Here is a 17,055-nt window from a genome sequence, read left to right on the forward strand (position 1 = left end):
AAAATATGATCAACTTCAAAACTATGCAAATTCAATCCTCAAACTTGAAGTAGTGCATCTGTAACTATCGGTTGTAATATATTAATAAGATCGAAGATAGAACCTGTTTCTCGTACGCTGTATCCACATCAAAAAGCCATTACTCACTGGCTCTATCTCTTATTGTTTTGGCTCTATTAAGTTTAATATTGAAACCAGAAGTGCTAATTAATGTCTACCACTTCTGGTTGCAACAGAGTGACAAATTCAGAGATAAATCATACTCTTGCTGTACTGAAACCATTTCAAAAACTAGTTTCGCTATCTAATAACCTTCTTCCACTATTGCAGTTAGTGTTGAAACCGAAAAACTACGATTTCCACCACTTTCGGTCATAGATAAAGCTGACACTAAAACCATTCTTGTCATGTGTTTTCCATGTCAAAAATCCGTTTCTCTCTATTTCTTATAATTTTTTCTCAATATTAAAACCAGAGGTAGTTGTAACTTTCCAGCACTTCAAGCTTTAGTGAAAGGATAAAAGTAAAAATGGAACATACTTCTGTGATGCAGGACTGTAAAAGAAAAACACATTTCTCACTATCTATTGAATTTATGTTCCCTGGCGAATAACAACGAAACCAGAAATGGTTGGTTTCTACCACTTCCGGTTTGAATAGAGGATTAACTAAGTAGTTGAGTCGCTGAATCGGTTAAAAAACCGTTCGTTGTTATTGCTTAGTGTTTTAGCTCTAAGGAAACCCACAGTAAAACCAGGAGTGGTAGTAAATTTCTCCCACTTGCTGCTTCAGTAGAAATATCCGAATGAAGACAGTGTTTTTTCTCAAGACAGTAAATCTATTCCGTGAAACAGCTTGTCACTATTTGTGACGTTTTTATTCTAAGACAGTCAATGTTGAAACTATAAATAGTTAATTTCTAGTTTACATCTCTTCCCGTTTCAATGGAGTTTTAATGGATCAGACGGAACCTATCCTAGGGTTAATTGTAATAAACTGGTTGTCAATATTCCTTATCGTTTTCGCTTTGATATTTCTTGACAGACAGACGGATGGGTGTAATCTTCTCATAAGACTCCTGATACTTACGCATACCATAGTTTGGAAATATAATATAAAAGATGGCGTATGCGACTAGTACCTAGTTCGCGCCTGATGAACTCACTGCTAAAGTGGTGAAAAAAAGAAAAGAAAGAACAAGGAGTTAGAGATAACAACAACATAAAATAAATATTAGACTACATCAAGAATCTGCTGTAAAATGTCGGATACAGCTTCATTGTAAGTTGAAAAATTTGTCCAATTACGTATATCTTAAGTAAATGTATGTATTCTCTACTTGTGGCGGTTTTTGTATATACTACATTTTTATCTTTGGTTCGTTTTACTTTCCCTTTACATCTTATTGGCTGAATATTTGAAACGTTATTTACAAACTGTGGGCAATGTTTAGTTGAGGGGGTCAGCCTTTTGATTCTCTTTTTCGAAAAATGTTGTAATTTCGCTAATTTCTGTTAATATTGGGTAACGTTAGGTTTAATACTTACAATTAGCATTTATCGTCACGGTTTGTATAAATGGGACATATAATCCCTACATATAGATAGTACATATAGTCTCTACAGCACTTCGTATTTCTCATTTCTGCAACATGTACTTCTATTCCATTCTTAAATAAGACACAAATCATTGCCTTCAACTCATTTGTCCTGTAAATCTTTTTTAAACCTAGTTTTGGCGCTCTTTATCTAAACCTAACCCCAAAGTGTAACTAGGCTACTTCTCTTCTTTCCCAAATATCTTTCCTTTTCAAAAGTTCTCAAAGTGATTCAAGCAAGGTTCGTATATACTCTATAGGCTGAGTCAGCAAAATCTCTGAGGGTGAGGCAGTTGTATGACGTCACCAGGGAAGCAGACGCAGCAGCTTTTGCACTCACTTCAGTAAACCAACGGTAAACAAGTGACTGGTTTTAAATTAGTTTTGATGAGTAGATATTTCAAAAGTGTAATGAGAGCAAGTTTCTATCATTCAGCACAGCATAGCTACATTCGTATATATGATTACAATTGCTTATATGTTTATAGCTGCGTCTCCATTCAAAATACCTTTCAAAAAGTATCCAAAGAGGGATGAATTCAGGGAAAATCCAGAAGTTCTTGTGAGAAAACTTCCTTTGGGTAAATTTTGAACCTATTAGATGATATGGAAGCAAAAAATATGTAACAGGAAAATTTGCATTCACAATCCGCTGGGTGAAAGGATCTGTACAATTGGATTTAACAACTTCGAGACTCTCCAATTTATATACTCGTAATAAGGTAAAAAATACGCTTCCCAATAATAACATTTGAAAGGAATAATAAGGTGTTTGATGAGGAATTACGTGTTAGTATACAATTTTCCCGACCATACGTATTGTTGGATATAAATCGTTCAGAAATAACGAGAGAATCCATCTCCAAAATAATAATTAAGAAGTATAAAAAAAGAATGACATTAACTTTGGTAAGAATCTTCTGATTATCGTGAAGTATACCAGGGTTTTCTTTCTTTTCTGGCTTCAGAATAATTATTCGGAGTAAAAGGATGAATTAATCCAAAGTGATCACAGAATTACTATAATTGTTAATTACCTTAATTTTACTTATACGTACATGTTTGTTAAGCTTTCTTTCTTTCTTTCTTTCTTTCTTTCTTTCTTTTAAAAGTAGAACAGCATCTGGAAAGTTTTGTGACTTCGAGTCGGGTCCCACGCAGACTGGTTACATAAAATCATCCATCGGAATAATTTCTTAAATAGAAACTGTTCATTTTACTTGTCATGCATTCTCGCGAACAAATATTTTCTGGAAAGGGTCATCTTTAAATTTATGATATTTGATATCCAAATTCGATAAAGTGTAAAATTATGTCATTCTTTTTCGTACCGGTGGGTTTTGGAGAAAGTAAAAATTTAAATTGTATTGCTTCAAACTAAAAGAAGAAATTAAAAGAATTTCTTTGCTGATGTCCTTCAAGAACCGTCACTATCGTTTAAAATTCCAAAAACAAATTAATTTACAATTACACTGTAAAAATAATAAATAAAAATGTTAATTAATAATAATATGTTGCACTACTCAGCGATACTACGTTGTTAGCAGCTGATAGGCCCGTAGGTAAAGATGGCCAGCGACCTCTGAAAGTTTCACTTGTTTGTTGATATATATGTACGATCGTAAGATGCACTCAAAATTAACTCCCTCCAAAACTATCTTAGCCCTCCTGTATGGACCTGGGCTACGGTGAATCCCATTTCATTTTCTTGCGTTGGCGTTCGACTGCAACTTGCTCTTTATTTTCACATTTAAATATCTCAAACTACGCTCACTTCAGTTATTATTATTGTTGTTGCGTAAAGCATTCAACACTAGTGCAAAAGGTCCCTTGTTCGATCCCAGGCAATGTAAGTTTGTTGTGAACAACATCGTGTCCGTGGGTTTCTTCTCGTTTTTTCCATTTCCTCCCACATTCTAATACTGTCTCCCACTTTCACTAATACTGTCACTAATAATCCGTCTCAATTAGTAGAAAAGGGCGTATTCGTGGAACGATAAAGATATTATTATTATTAACTTGCCATTCTCTGGCAAGCTGTGTCGATACGAATACGGAGCGTTTCCGCAGTATCCACGCCAGATTCGTAGACTAAGGTCTTTAAATGTTCCCACAGATATTGTCCAGGGGTTCAGATATTGTGAGAGTAACACTGGCCCTCCACGCCCGATCTATTGAGCAGAGAACATTGCATGTAGATACTAACGCGCTGTAACACTGAAACAATGGGGCGTCCCGTCATGTATGAAGTGCAACGATGAACGCAGTGCAAAGGACAAGTTATTCACTGCATCCGGAACGTGGGTTTCCAGTAATTCTCGATAATTCTTTCCTATAAGTCCCTGCGGGAGTATGTACGTACCTAGTAAAGTGTCACCGATAATCCTGCTCCACACATTGAATGCAAACTTGTTGACATCTCCTGGACTCATCGTATGAGGATTATCATCTGTCTACACATGTACGTTGTGGTAATTGAAGACGCCCTGTTGCATGAACACTATACAAGATGGAAAAAGGAGATGAATGGGACACTGTTGGATGTGCCATTGGGAAAAGCGTATTCGCGGCGGATGATCGGCTGTTGACAAAACCTGGACTCGCTGCAGGTCATATGAATACAGGTTCGCTTGACGATAGGCCCGGCATATCTTCATATGGTTTACATCTAGTCGCTGATCTAATCATCTTGTGTTCCACTCTAGGCTTTTTCGCATAGCATCCAGAATCCGTTCTTCCGCCTCGGGAGTAGCCTTTGGCCTGCCTTTCTTTCCTGCATCAAGAGAGCTCTAAACGGTGGTGATGGATAAATGCAAATGTTTTTCTATCTGGATAGTGTATTTGTCCGGGGCAGCTCTGGTGGTATAGCCGCTGTGTTTCTCGTGCTTTAGCATTTGCCAACCCGTATGTGAAATGCATATCGGCTAATTCTGCATAAGTGTACATTTCTTTTATAACCTAGCATCCAACGATAGGCACGTATTTACTTGTTCCACAAACACAATTTCTCTTCTACAGCACCACTATAGTGACTTTTAAGTACGTCTTGCTCTGTTCCACATTACTATTATTACTAGGTTCACGATAGCACTTTACTCCTCCTTTTTTCGGAAAGGGGGTCACCGTATGTTTAATGTTTATTTGCAGGTACACACCGAGATGTTTAATTGCAGGTACTCAATAATGAAATTAAGGTTTATAAAATAAGTGCTATTTGTATGTACTATAAACAAAAGAAACGACAGTTTCCTGCTTAGTCACACTGAATGGCTTTATTTGTTGATTCTTATTAGAAAAGGCGCAACCCGAAAGCAGTCGAAGAAGTTTACAAATAAACGAGACAACATCAGCGTAGACTGGTCAACTCAAAGTACCCCAGAAGAAAGTATTCCGTTCCAGGTGCAGAGGACCTGGATGAGAACTAGTTGCAGCCTCCGTGTGCAGGACGTAGCTGATATTAAAGTGCAGGAAGCTTTGGAATTCTTTCGAGACAGTCTACACCATGCGCACAGTTATATTTGGAGGCCGGTCATTATGCCTTTGCAGTCGGAGTTAGTGGAGAAGTATTGCAGATTCGTCGAACTCTGCCTCATGGACTTCAGGTGAATACTTTATATTCTATAGTTACAAATCGGGCTCGGAGTTTCGATGCTTTACCAAATTCTATGCTTGCTGAAATAATATTTTTAAGTTAGCATAGGGTCTGTGACTTTTAGGGTTGGAAACTTGAAATTTATGTCCACCAAATTCCACCAAAAACAACCCCGTGACGTAAGCATCGGTGGATCACACATGGGCAACTAGCTATATCTCGCCAAATATTGGCGGCCACGCAGCGACAATCCGCGGTGGCCCCACTTCCGCTTTGAAACGTACGAAACCAACGGCAGAGACACAACGAAATGCTAATGAACCACAAAATTACTCCTACAAAATATGTTAAATAGCCTATATGCGTGATTTATTTACATTAAGAGGGAGAAGGAGTGCGCCACAGCGGCCGGAATATTGGTGTTCAATTTAACATGGGATCTCAACCATTTTTTAGGCAAATCACGGTTTCATTTCGTTCTTTCGCAAAAATGTCTCAGTAGCGCACTAAATATGATGCATCTCATTTTAAAGGTGCAATTTGAACGCTGTGCGTGATATTTTCTTCTTATAAATACAGATAATTATAATCCAAATTCCCATAAGAAAATGATCAAAATCAGACGGAAAAGTCTTCTGTTTTTTTACAGTAAGGAAAAGAGCTAAAAACTCCGGACTTTTTTGAGAATGGAGTACAATCTTTGTATTTGTGCGCTACTGTACTATTTTTTCGCTGTTTCCAAAGACATCCATTTCACAATCGATGAGAAATTATATCCTTCATAATTGAATCTACAGAAATCAGAAATCAGATTTTTTCGTGTTCACGTACTTGGCCATATAACTGCTAGATGGCACTATAGTCATTCCTCATCCCCCTTTCCTTCTCAGCGGGAGCCAGTCCTTTTGAAAATCTGCTTTGAACTTCTTAACAGGGGCGGGAGGAAGGAAATCATTGTGAAGAACGGAACTTCAAACACGAGGAATGGCAAAATGTATGACCTCTTTGGTTGATGGTTTCTGTTTCAGCAGTACAGTGTGTTTGTAGATGGTTTCTGTGAGAAGAAGTAATTTGTGTTTGTAGCGATAAAGTCAACCTTTCGACAAAAATTTGTGAAGGAGAAGCCGAACCAAAGTCTTCGTTTATCTATTCCAAGAAAGAAATGCTAAGAATATACATGCAAGAGAAAAAATAAGATACATTATTATAATCTTTAGGATAGATTAATTCCCGAAATATTGTTTGTTTACCTGTCAAAAAATCAAGAATAATATGGTATAAAGCTCTTTCATCAGCTTCCATCGTACAACATACTAGACACACACATTTATATACATACATACATGTACATATATATATATATATATATATATATATATATATATATATATATATATATATATATATAGTGGCGGATCCAGGATATGATCAAGGGAGGAGGTAAACCATAGTTTGCCTCTTTATCCAGAGTAAACAGGATTGAAGCCCATTTTATCCAGTGTATACCTGAGCGTCAAGGGGGGGGGGGGCTATAGCCTCTATAGCCACCCTTGGATCCGCGCCTGTATATGTATACTATTTACAGTGCCGGAGTTACGTGTAAGCGAAACGAGCTATAGCTTAGGGCCCCGCTCTCTTGGGGGCCCCAAAATCTAAAGAAAAATTGGATTTCTAAAATATAAGAAAATTTAAAAAAATAAAGTAAAATTTATATATACGTAGCAACAGTGCTTCCTGCTGTGTAGCCTACGTTCGTGTAATTAATAGGGCTCCTTCTACCAGTCTGCTTCCTAAATTATCTCTAGTAGGGTGCGTTTGTTCATCTGGACACATAAAGGACACCATTACCTTCAACAGCTTGGGGCCCCACTAAACCTAAATCCGACTCTGACTATTTATGCATGTTTTCTCCCTCTTTTTTCGAAGCAGTGCTTCTTTGATATTGCTTCCAATTTCGGCAGGTTTTACCAAGGGGGGAAGAGTCCTTACTCATTCCAGGCATTCAAACTAGGGACTGGACTACTTACTTCCAACATTCTGTCCCCCATGTTTCCCGGTCTGAATCAATTGTCTAAAGCCCATAAAACATTCAAATTCATATGTAGATGTTGCTAATCAGTGTCGACACCTAAATATTTCTCAATCAACGGTAGGGGTGTTTGGTATCCTCAATCTGTCTCCCTCTTATTAGCGGAGCGGTAGTAATATTCGGTAGTAATTCTTTTAAAAAATGTTTTTTAATGTACCGGTATGTAGTAACGCATAGGAAACTAAATTTTAATATACCCTAGTAGTATAGAAACGTACTTTACGGTACCTTACCAAACTAAACACCCTATGCCAAGGACGCAAACATTAACAATAATAAAAAAAAAAGATAATAATAAACATTTTAAGGATATTCTTTCATTAATCAAGTCACACTTAAAAGTTTAAAAAAAAATGTTTATGTGTGACTAAAAAAAAGGGATGCGCTCTCATATAGGCTTACAGTTACTTTATAAATTCTTAAAATGACGCACTCCATTCTTTTTATTTAGTCTTGCATAAACAAAATTATTTTTAACTTTTTAGTGGGAATTTATTAACAAAAGAATGTCTTTAAAAGGTGTCTTATCATTTTTTTTAATTCGTTGGACACCTTTTCCAAATCCTAAAGTGATATGCAACCAGGGATACCAGGGCTGGTTAAAGGCTAGTATTTATTTTAGGATAAGGAAGTTGAAAATAAAAACATATTAAAATTTGCTTTTAAAATAAATAGATATATTGCAAAGTATGAAAGTAAGAATGGAATATTGTATTGTCACCGGAGTTACATCGCTCTGCAACAGTTCTTAGTTCTATGACGTCAGGAAATGAGTTCAATTTATACGAACACTTATTTAATGTTTGAAACAAACACCTGTTACATCCTTGTACACTCATGTCCAAAATGATTGTCGCATTTCTATAACTGTCTTCTTGTAAAAATATCATGTAATAATGATTTTGCAGGAGACTTTTAATACTGATACTATGTGTACAATCGGGAAAATATATGTGGTAAATTTCATAGGAAAATACAGTAATTATAAATACGAAGATTAGAATAAGTAAAATAAAATGTTGCTAAATGGACACGAAAGTTTTGTTTTCGTTTTATTGTTCTTATTTACTGCTCTTTTGACATGAAATTTGCCACATACATGTCTTTGCCGATTGTACGCATACTAACATTATAAGAAATACCGGGTGAATTCGTTATCAAATTATATTCCTACAATAACATATTTATAGACATGCGACAATAATTTTGGACATGAGTGACACATCTTTTAATTCTATTGTTAATAAAGTAGTCTATTTCCCCCAATAAAAACCAACATCAAGCAAGGCACGTGCTCCCTCCTGTCCTTCTAAGCCGGCTCCCAAGGCTGAATGTAACATTGCGGCTTTTTCCTGTTATAATAGGAAAAACTCAGGATGGTCAGCAACTGGTATCGAACCCAGGACCATTCGAATGTGAAGGCGAGAGAGGGTAAATCTGGTGGTCATATTTTGAAAAGAAAATAAGGAAATGGATTCCACTAAAAAAATGATTCACATTGTCAATACATTTCAAATCTTTGTCTGGGTTTTCTGCCTTTCGATTCCAAGTTTTTTTTTTTTTTTTTAACCACGAAGGCTCTAAATAAATTAGAATATCGACTCTCCCGTGTGTGTGTGTGTGTTTTTTTTTTTTTTTTTTAATATTGGCATGGTTCTTCATTTTATATCAGATTCTTCCCGCACTATTCTGTTATTTACCATAGGTAGAATCCTTTGACAAAGAGACAGGCGACAAGTGCTTTAGTTCTCTATGTTTGTGACCGTTGTAGATATTTGAGTGGCTCTCTGACAGGGAGCTGACGGCTGATATCATGTTGGTCCCTCTTATTTATTTGTTTCTTCAGTTCTGTTTCTCTTTTAGCCAAAAGAAAAGAATTTCACTCTTCTGTCCCATTTACAGCCGTAACCATCCCCCTCCTACGCTGTCCAACTTTGACCACATGCAGGGGAAAACGAAGGAAAAGGACGGGTGCATTTGCTTTGACGGCATTTCAGCGACAACCCCATCTGTTGCCAAAATAAGGAAACACTTTGCACTGCGATATCTTCGATTTGTCAAGGTCACTTGACTCCCGCCGGCTCTTAAGGTGAGTCTAGAAAACACTAGAAAAACGTACCTCGTGGTGGGCGCGAACCACAAACCTTATTATTACTTGGCGCTTGTTCTTCCGACTTAGCTACGGAGGCGAGGAAGGAAACCTCCCTTGAAGGGGGATAAATCGTTGAGGTCTTTATAATTTGGTTAATCTGAGTGCTCCTTTAACCATGTATATTCCACGATTACCATTTAGGATTCAGATAAAATGCGTTCGCCATATAATTTTATAACAAAATGACGCGCGTCTATTAATTTTATTTCATAGTTCTCCCATATTTACTTTCTAATGATCGGCGACAGTTGCCATTTAAATTCATACAGGGGGGGCGCGGTGGCTCAGTGGTAGAGCGTTCACCTCTGGTGCTTGGGGTCGCGGGTTCGATCCCAGTCCCCGCCAAGTGAACTTTGTGGTGGACAAACACCGTGCTCGTGGGTTTTCTCGGGGTTCTCCCGTTCCCTCCCACTTTCTTCATTCCACCATTTCATTCATTCCTTCCTCATTATCACCGTCTCCTTTAGCCTAACCGGCATAACCGTGGGACGTAAAACTTAGATTTCATTTCATTTTTTTAAAATTCATACAATTATACGCACTCATCTCAAGATTTTTCACTTCATGATGTGGAGGCAGGAGTTATTCTTGACCCCCGGAGTTCACTTTAGGAACAATGCGTCAGGAAAATATAATATATAATAATAACCGCATGCATATGACTGGCGATAGTTCGTGTGGTCCCTTCGCGATTCTGCGCGACGAATCGAAGGAGCGCAGACCAAATGGACTTCAATACCCCGACTCTAGATATCCGTATCGACTCGACGAAACTCTGCCGCTAGTGGCACACTAGCGGCAATCCTTCGACGCGTCGCTATACCGACTATCCGCATTTACCGGTAAGTGGGCTACTAGGTGTTGTCACGTTTACGGCATGGAGAATGTTCTACACCCAATTAAGAAATTCTCAGCTAAAAGCGCCAAATGTTAAGTTTTCCTTTTGTTATCCATACATATTGTGATAATGTAGTTAAGTCTTAGTTCCTTGTCTGTCTCTCCAATGTTAACTTATTGCGCCCTTACATTGCAAGTAAATTTCTTCAAAATGTGTTAGAAGATAGAAAAATCTAGAAATAGAAGATCAAAAAGATATGAGCTGGAGATATAATAAAGTTTCCCATCCTCTGATAATTTCCGGAGAATGTAATGTAAATATTAACGCGACAATATGAAAGATTGTTGAAGCCATGAAATTTTGCTAATGCCGAGTAAATCGTGTAAAATAACAAATTATCTTTGGTAAATGAAATAACTTAATGTTAGAAAACCTGTCATTCACAGGAAATGTAGCGTTTTTCTTTATCGCATAGAAAAGCTATGATCGATTCTATCTACTAAAATTTTACTTTGTATTTTTTCTTACCTGTATGTTATCTACTCTTTAATATTCCTTACATTTGTAGATCCAGTATAAATTGTATTTATATAGAAAGCGATATGCTTCCTTAGATTCTGTATGCTCCTTCTCCCAGTATAAAATGCTTTTGGCAGACTCAGAAAGTCTGACATTTTCCAACATTCAGATGATGAATGTTAAATTCAATTCATTTATATTTCACTCGTCGACACTTTGAAATGCCAGCAAATCAACGGTCAAATGTTGATATTCACCGACAGTTTTTTTTAAAGTGACCAAGTATATAGACATAGAATTTGGTACAAAAATATTAAAATCGTGTCTCCGATGTAGTATAATTATTAAGATAGACTTCATTATCATGGTTATAATTAATACTACTAAGTTATAATTATTTCCAATCGCCAAACACAAGCTGAACCACTGCCGAAGCACAGTGTAGTGGTAACGAATGTCATAAGTCCCTCTCTGCCTACTAACTAACTAACTAACTAACTAACTCTATGGCCTATGGAACCCGGAGGTTCAATGCCGCGTTCACAAAAGCCCTACACTAACTTCTATCCTTAGCCAATTGGATCCAGTTTCAAATTGTATTCCTATCTCTGCCAGATCCATCTTAATATTGTCCTCCCATCTGCGCCTAGGTCTTCCTAATGGTCGTTTTCCGATTGGTCTTCCAGTCAAGACTTTGAAAGCATTTCTACTTTCTTCAATTCTAGCTACATGATCTGCCCATCTAAGCCTCCTAGACTTGACGACCCTAACAATGTTGGGTAAACCGTATAAATTATGTAGTTCCTCGTTATGAAGTTTCCGCCATTCCCCATTCCCGTTCTTCTTGGGTCCCAATATTCGTCTCAGGATCTTGTTCTCAAATACTTTCAGTCTATGTTCTTCCCTCAGAGTAAGCGACCATGTTTCGCAACCATACAGAAGAACAGGCATGATTATCGTTTTATATATTTTAAGCTTCAAATTCCTCGACGGAATTCGCGACGACAAAAGATTTTGAACCGAATAGTAAACGAATTACCTGCCGACATTTAATTTCTTCGTGAATATGATTTTCGTCTGTTAATATTGATCCTAGATATTTGAAAGTATCCACTTTATCAAAATTATTATGTAATATTTTAACGCATCCGCAATTTGCCGTATTACGGTCCCGACGCACTTCCATGTATTTAGTTTTCTCTGCATTTACTTCTAAACCCATGTCCCTGCAAGCGTTTAATAAGATCTCTGCATTTATTTCTACTGTTCTCCTATCATCCCCTATTAAATTTACATCATCAGCATATGCCATAACCTGGTGAATCCCGTTCAACTGTAGGCCCTGGTTGCTATCTTTGATTTTCCTTATAGCGTATTCAAGAACAAAGTTAAATAATAATGGCGACAACGCATCTCCTTGTTTCAGGCCATTCTCGACGTGAAAGCTCGTGGACAAAAACTTTCCTACCCGGACTTTACTTTGGGATTCATTTAAACATATCTTAATTAATCTAATTAGCATTCTCGGCATTCCAAGTTCCGTAAGAACGTTGTATGATGTTTCTCTCCTAACCGAGTCGTTTGGCTTTCTAAAATCTATAAATAGTTGATGTACCGGGATATTGTTTTTCCGCTTTTTTTCGAGTATTTGGCGAATGGTAAATATTTGGTCGATAGTTGATCGATTTCGTCTAAACTTCCAAACAAATTTAGTAGGATATTTATTTACAATTTAAACTAGCAGCTAATAACATCTTATTGGGAATTCCTGAAAAAACAGTGAATGATTAAGATGGGTTTCAACTATTTTTATGGACAAACATAAAAGAAATAACAGCTTATACAAATTGTTAAATAAAATATCTTTATTTTTGAGTTTTCTGGCACGGTTCTGATTTGTACGCTAAAGAAGACGATGAGAAAAGAGTGATGGTTAAAGAATACGTAACACTCATGCCCTGCGTCAGACAGATATTACAATCGCCATGCTAGTCCTTCAGATCTTCCGACCATGCTGACCTTTCTTCGTCTAGTACTGGGTTGAGAATGTGACTAGAAAGTAATCTAATATTCACTATGCAATGTCAAAACTTCATCACATATACAGTGCCGTGAAAACAAAATTTGATTCTACCAATGTTTCACGGGTTTTTTGACTGAGAAGGAGAGAAGCAATATTTTAATAAACATGAAAGTTATTTTGACAGGTGCTTTTCTTTCAGGTCACTGATGGTTGTACAGGACGGAACTTGTGAAATTCATGGTCTTCTGGTAGTGAAGATTCTGACAAAACCTTCAGAAGCTACAGTTGAAATACCGGAATGTCTATCAGAGCACAATCTGAAAGCTCTTCAGAAGTTCTACAAGAAGATAGTATCTTCGATCAAGTGGGAAGAGTTGACTGGTGTTCAGGAAGTGTTCCTCCTCGTGTGGCTGGGCGTCTCTTTGGATTTCAGGAGGAGGGAAGTGGCATTGTCGCTGATGAGATCAGCGATAGAAATGGCGAGTCTTTATAGTGTTCCATATCTCGTCAGTCTCTGCTCCAATTGTCGGAGTAAGAAAGTGGCGAAGAAGTTGGGCTTCAGCAAGATTAGCTCAATTAGCTTTCAGGAGCTCTCGGAGCTACAGGGAGAAGAAGGCGAGGGAAATGATGAGGGTGAGGGTGAGGGTGAGAGTGAGAGTGAAAACTCAGAGCCCCTGTGGGATTTAGAAGGACGTGAAACGGTCTATGTAATGGCCAAGGACCTACGAAATAAACCTCCACAAACAGTAGTGGACGACAAACCGAAAAAACACAAGGCTAGCGTTTGAAAAAATGTATATATTAGATTTTTAATTATTCTATATAAATCATGCGCATGACTATGAAAAATTCTTCTGATGCAATAATCAGAACAGCAGTTTTACATTAAAAGAAAAACATTCCATTAATAATGGTTCTGTAATTCGAGAAAATAAAATATATTGTACTTGTTATAATCTGTCCTTATTTATGGAATGTGTGGTATCAATATGTTCGTGGGTGTTTAACTAAGAAAAAAAATACTGATGCCAGTAAAAAGTAGTAAAAGCTTGGCTGCCAGCGCCAGGGTAGATTTATCTACCTAGGTTTAAAATAACAACTTTAAGTTATTCATTGTCTGTACTGATAGCTGCTACAGCTCGTAAACTACAAAAGAAATAAACTACATTCGTAATTACAAATATTACGAATGTTGTATCAAAGACATGTTACATTAAATACTGTAGAAACACAAAATAACTGTTGAGTAAAAACTGTTGTTCCATTGAGATCAAAAATGATAATAAAAAAATATTAAAAAACTGCACTACAACAGTATACAGGAATTTTACTGGAGAAAAATTATTATTATTATTATTATTATTATTATTATTATTATTATTATTATTATTATTATTATTATTATTATTATTATTATTATTATTATTATTATTACTAATGAAGATTTGAGAATTCGATCTTGTAGTTGAAATCGCAAAAAAAAAAAATCAGACCAATGACCGGGAAAGAACGGTCCGGGGGGAGGGGTGAAGTGCTGTATTTAGAATTCAGGAATGGAGTGGAGTCGCCTTGCAAAGAAGATTGGGAACCACTGGTCTATGCTCATCAAATGTTTACTATGATGAATTGCCGCTCCTTTGGTGCATTTACATCCTTCCAAAGAAATCAACGACAAGAACACTATACAACGTATGAGTTCCAATCTGGATAAACTTGGCATTGTGATAGACCTTAGAATGGTATATAATCATGTAAAATATGGTGAGAAGACCTATGGTTTCTAAATTTATATAGAGCTTATTTGTGGCTAAGCGGCGGGAGCTCATGTGGTTCGGATTTCACATTAATCAATAGATCCATGTCTCATATAGCCTTGCTGCTAAACGGAACGTTAAACTTAAAACTCAACTCAACTCAACTAAAAAAAAAAACTTCAAAAAAATAACGATATTCATGAATACAATACTAGACATAGAAATGGATTAGATATAAGAAGAATGAACTTAACTAACAGAGTGTGGCACAAAGAGTGTGAAATACAGTCTACTGAAAACGTATAACGATCTTCCAGATAAACTTAAAAATTGTTATAGTGAGTATATATTTAAGAAACAGGTGACACAGCATTATTGGGAGCAGTTTATAGCTCATTGTAAATAACTGTCACGCTATATGATATTTTCCTAAATTTGTTGTTAATGTAAATTACATATATAATCAAAAACTATAAAGTTTCTGTTCATGTATTTCATATATTGTTATTCTAGTTAACATCTTATGCAATATTTTGAATCTCTATTATTCCGTGTATTTAGTAGTTACCATGTATTTCCTTTTCTTTTATATATATAATTGTACTTTATTTCCATTATTGTTTATTTTTTCTCCTTTTTCTTTCTTTTATTTCTCTTTTTTTTAGTCTATGACAAATATATATTGTCATGTTTTATTATTACTGAAATATGTACGTAGTGGATTGTACTGCCCCTTAATGTGAGCATTAGCTCGTTGGGGCCAATGGAAAGTGAATATATAATAATAATAATAATAATAATAATAATAATAATAATAATAATAATAATAATAATAATAATAATAATAATAAAAGGTTGTGAAGAGAGTTTCTTATTACCTTTACACATGCTATTTAACCTAATACTCCAAACCAGCACGTTTCCAGCAAAATGGAAACTTACAAAAGTTTGCCCTATTCCTAAAAATAACGACAGTAAAGAAATTCAAAATTATAGGCCGGTTTGTATTCTAAACTCATTTGCAAAGATATTTGAAATCATAATTTATAAACGCCTTGAAAATTACATTAAACCAGTAATACCGGATTATCAGCATGAATTCGTTCCTGGCAGATCCACCGCAACAAATCTCGCTGTCTTCACTGACCATCTAGTTGATACATTGGAGAGTAATAATCAAATAGATGTAGTTTATACAGATATTGTGAAAGCATTTGATAAGATAAACCACACTTTGTTAGTGAATAAACTTAAATTTCTCAACTTTTCTGATCAGTTAATTGCTCTTATGAAGTCATATTTGATGGACAGAAAACAATATAAATCCTGTAGATCATTTGAATATATTCAATTTTCTGGAGTCCCACAAGGATCTAATTTAGAGCCGTTACTTTTTATAATATTCATTAATGACCTTCCTAATTGTATTAAAACATCACATAACTACTCTATGCAGACGATTTAAAATTATATAGGAGAATTACAACAGCACAGGACTGTGTCAGTTTGCAGGAGGATCTAGACAGAGTAAATGAATGGTGCAAGAGCAACTTGTTAAACATAAATTCAGATAAATGCAAAACCGTGTCCTTCACTAAGAAACGGAATGTTGTTAAATTTCAATATAAGATAGATGGTAAAGAATTAAAGGGGGAACAAACTATCAAAGATTTGGGTGTAATATATGATAACAAACTATCGTTTGAGCATCATATAAATCAAATTGTAAATGACGCAAACAAAAATCTTGGATTCATTTTGAAAACGGGCAGGGAATTTAATAAGTCGAATGTCTTACTGAAATTATATTTTTCATTTGTTAGATCAAAATTAGAATATGCGTCTATTATATGGAATCCCCACACGAAGAAAGACTCTATTAGAATAGAAAGAGTTCAAAATAAATTTCTGCGGTTTCTGGTGTACAAGAGAACAAGCATCTTCCCCACATATGAAAATAGTACTTCTCTTAATGAAAATTTTAACACAATGTCTCTCAATCACAGAAGAGTGTTAAATGACATGATATTCTTGTACAAAATATTAAATAACAAATTAAATAGTAAGGATTTGGTCTCTGCCTCTCAGGGTACCCAATGGAAACATACGTGTGGGCAATGGAAATTTCTTTTATTGTAAGAAATCTCGAACAAATGCCACAAAACAGTCACCAACGTGGAGGATGGGTGCAGTCCACAACAAACTGAGTAAATGTAAAAAAGTTCTGGATATACACAGTATGAGTCAGAATAGATTTCGCAAATATATTATAGATATTCTATGTAACTGGTATGAACACTGTAATTGGGTAGAATAACCTGTTGTGTTCTTCTTCTTAAATAAATAAATAAATAAATAAAATAATAAATTTATGTACAATCAACAAATAAAGGACATTTTAGTATTAGACCCTATGCATCCTGAATAAGATAGTGTTAGTAATTGAAATAGTGTAAAATAGAGGGTTGTTTTAGAGAAAACAAAATTTGAC

At 35.8% G+C, this 17,055-nt stretch overlaps 1 protein-coding gene across 2 annotated transcripts; it reads left to right on the forward strand.

The window, feature by feature from the left end:
• The first annotated feature begins 1,183 nt into the window (after positions 1-1,183).
• LOC145667980 (uncharacterized) lies at positions 1,184-13,700 on the forward strand. Of its 2 annotated transcripts, none has more exons than XM_081735406.1 (3): positions 1,184-1,281; positions 4,891-5,199; positions 12,995-13,700. In XM_081735406.1, exons 1-3 carry the CDS (start codon positions 1,262-1,264, stop codon positions 13,596-13,598), a joined length of 933 nt encoding a protein of 310 aa, XP_081591532.1. In that variant the 5' UTR covers positions 1,184-1,261; the 3' UTR covers positions 13,599-13,700. The 2 variants fall into 2 exon arrangements, with proteins under 2 accessions (XP_081591532.1, XP_081591533.1); XM_081735407.1 differs by having other exon boundaries at positions 13,010-13,700.
• Positions 13,701-17,055: the final 3,355 nt, after the last annotated feature.

Source organism: Thermobia domestica, chromosome 13 (genome assembly GCF_964235325.1).
Source record: "Thermobia domestica chromosome 13, izTheDome1.hap1.1, whole genome shotgun sequence".
Lineage (NCBI taxonomy): Eukaryota > Metazoa > Arthropoda > Insecta > Zygentoma > Lepismatidae > Thermobia > Thermobia domestica.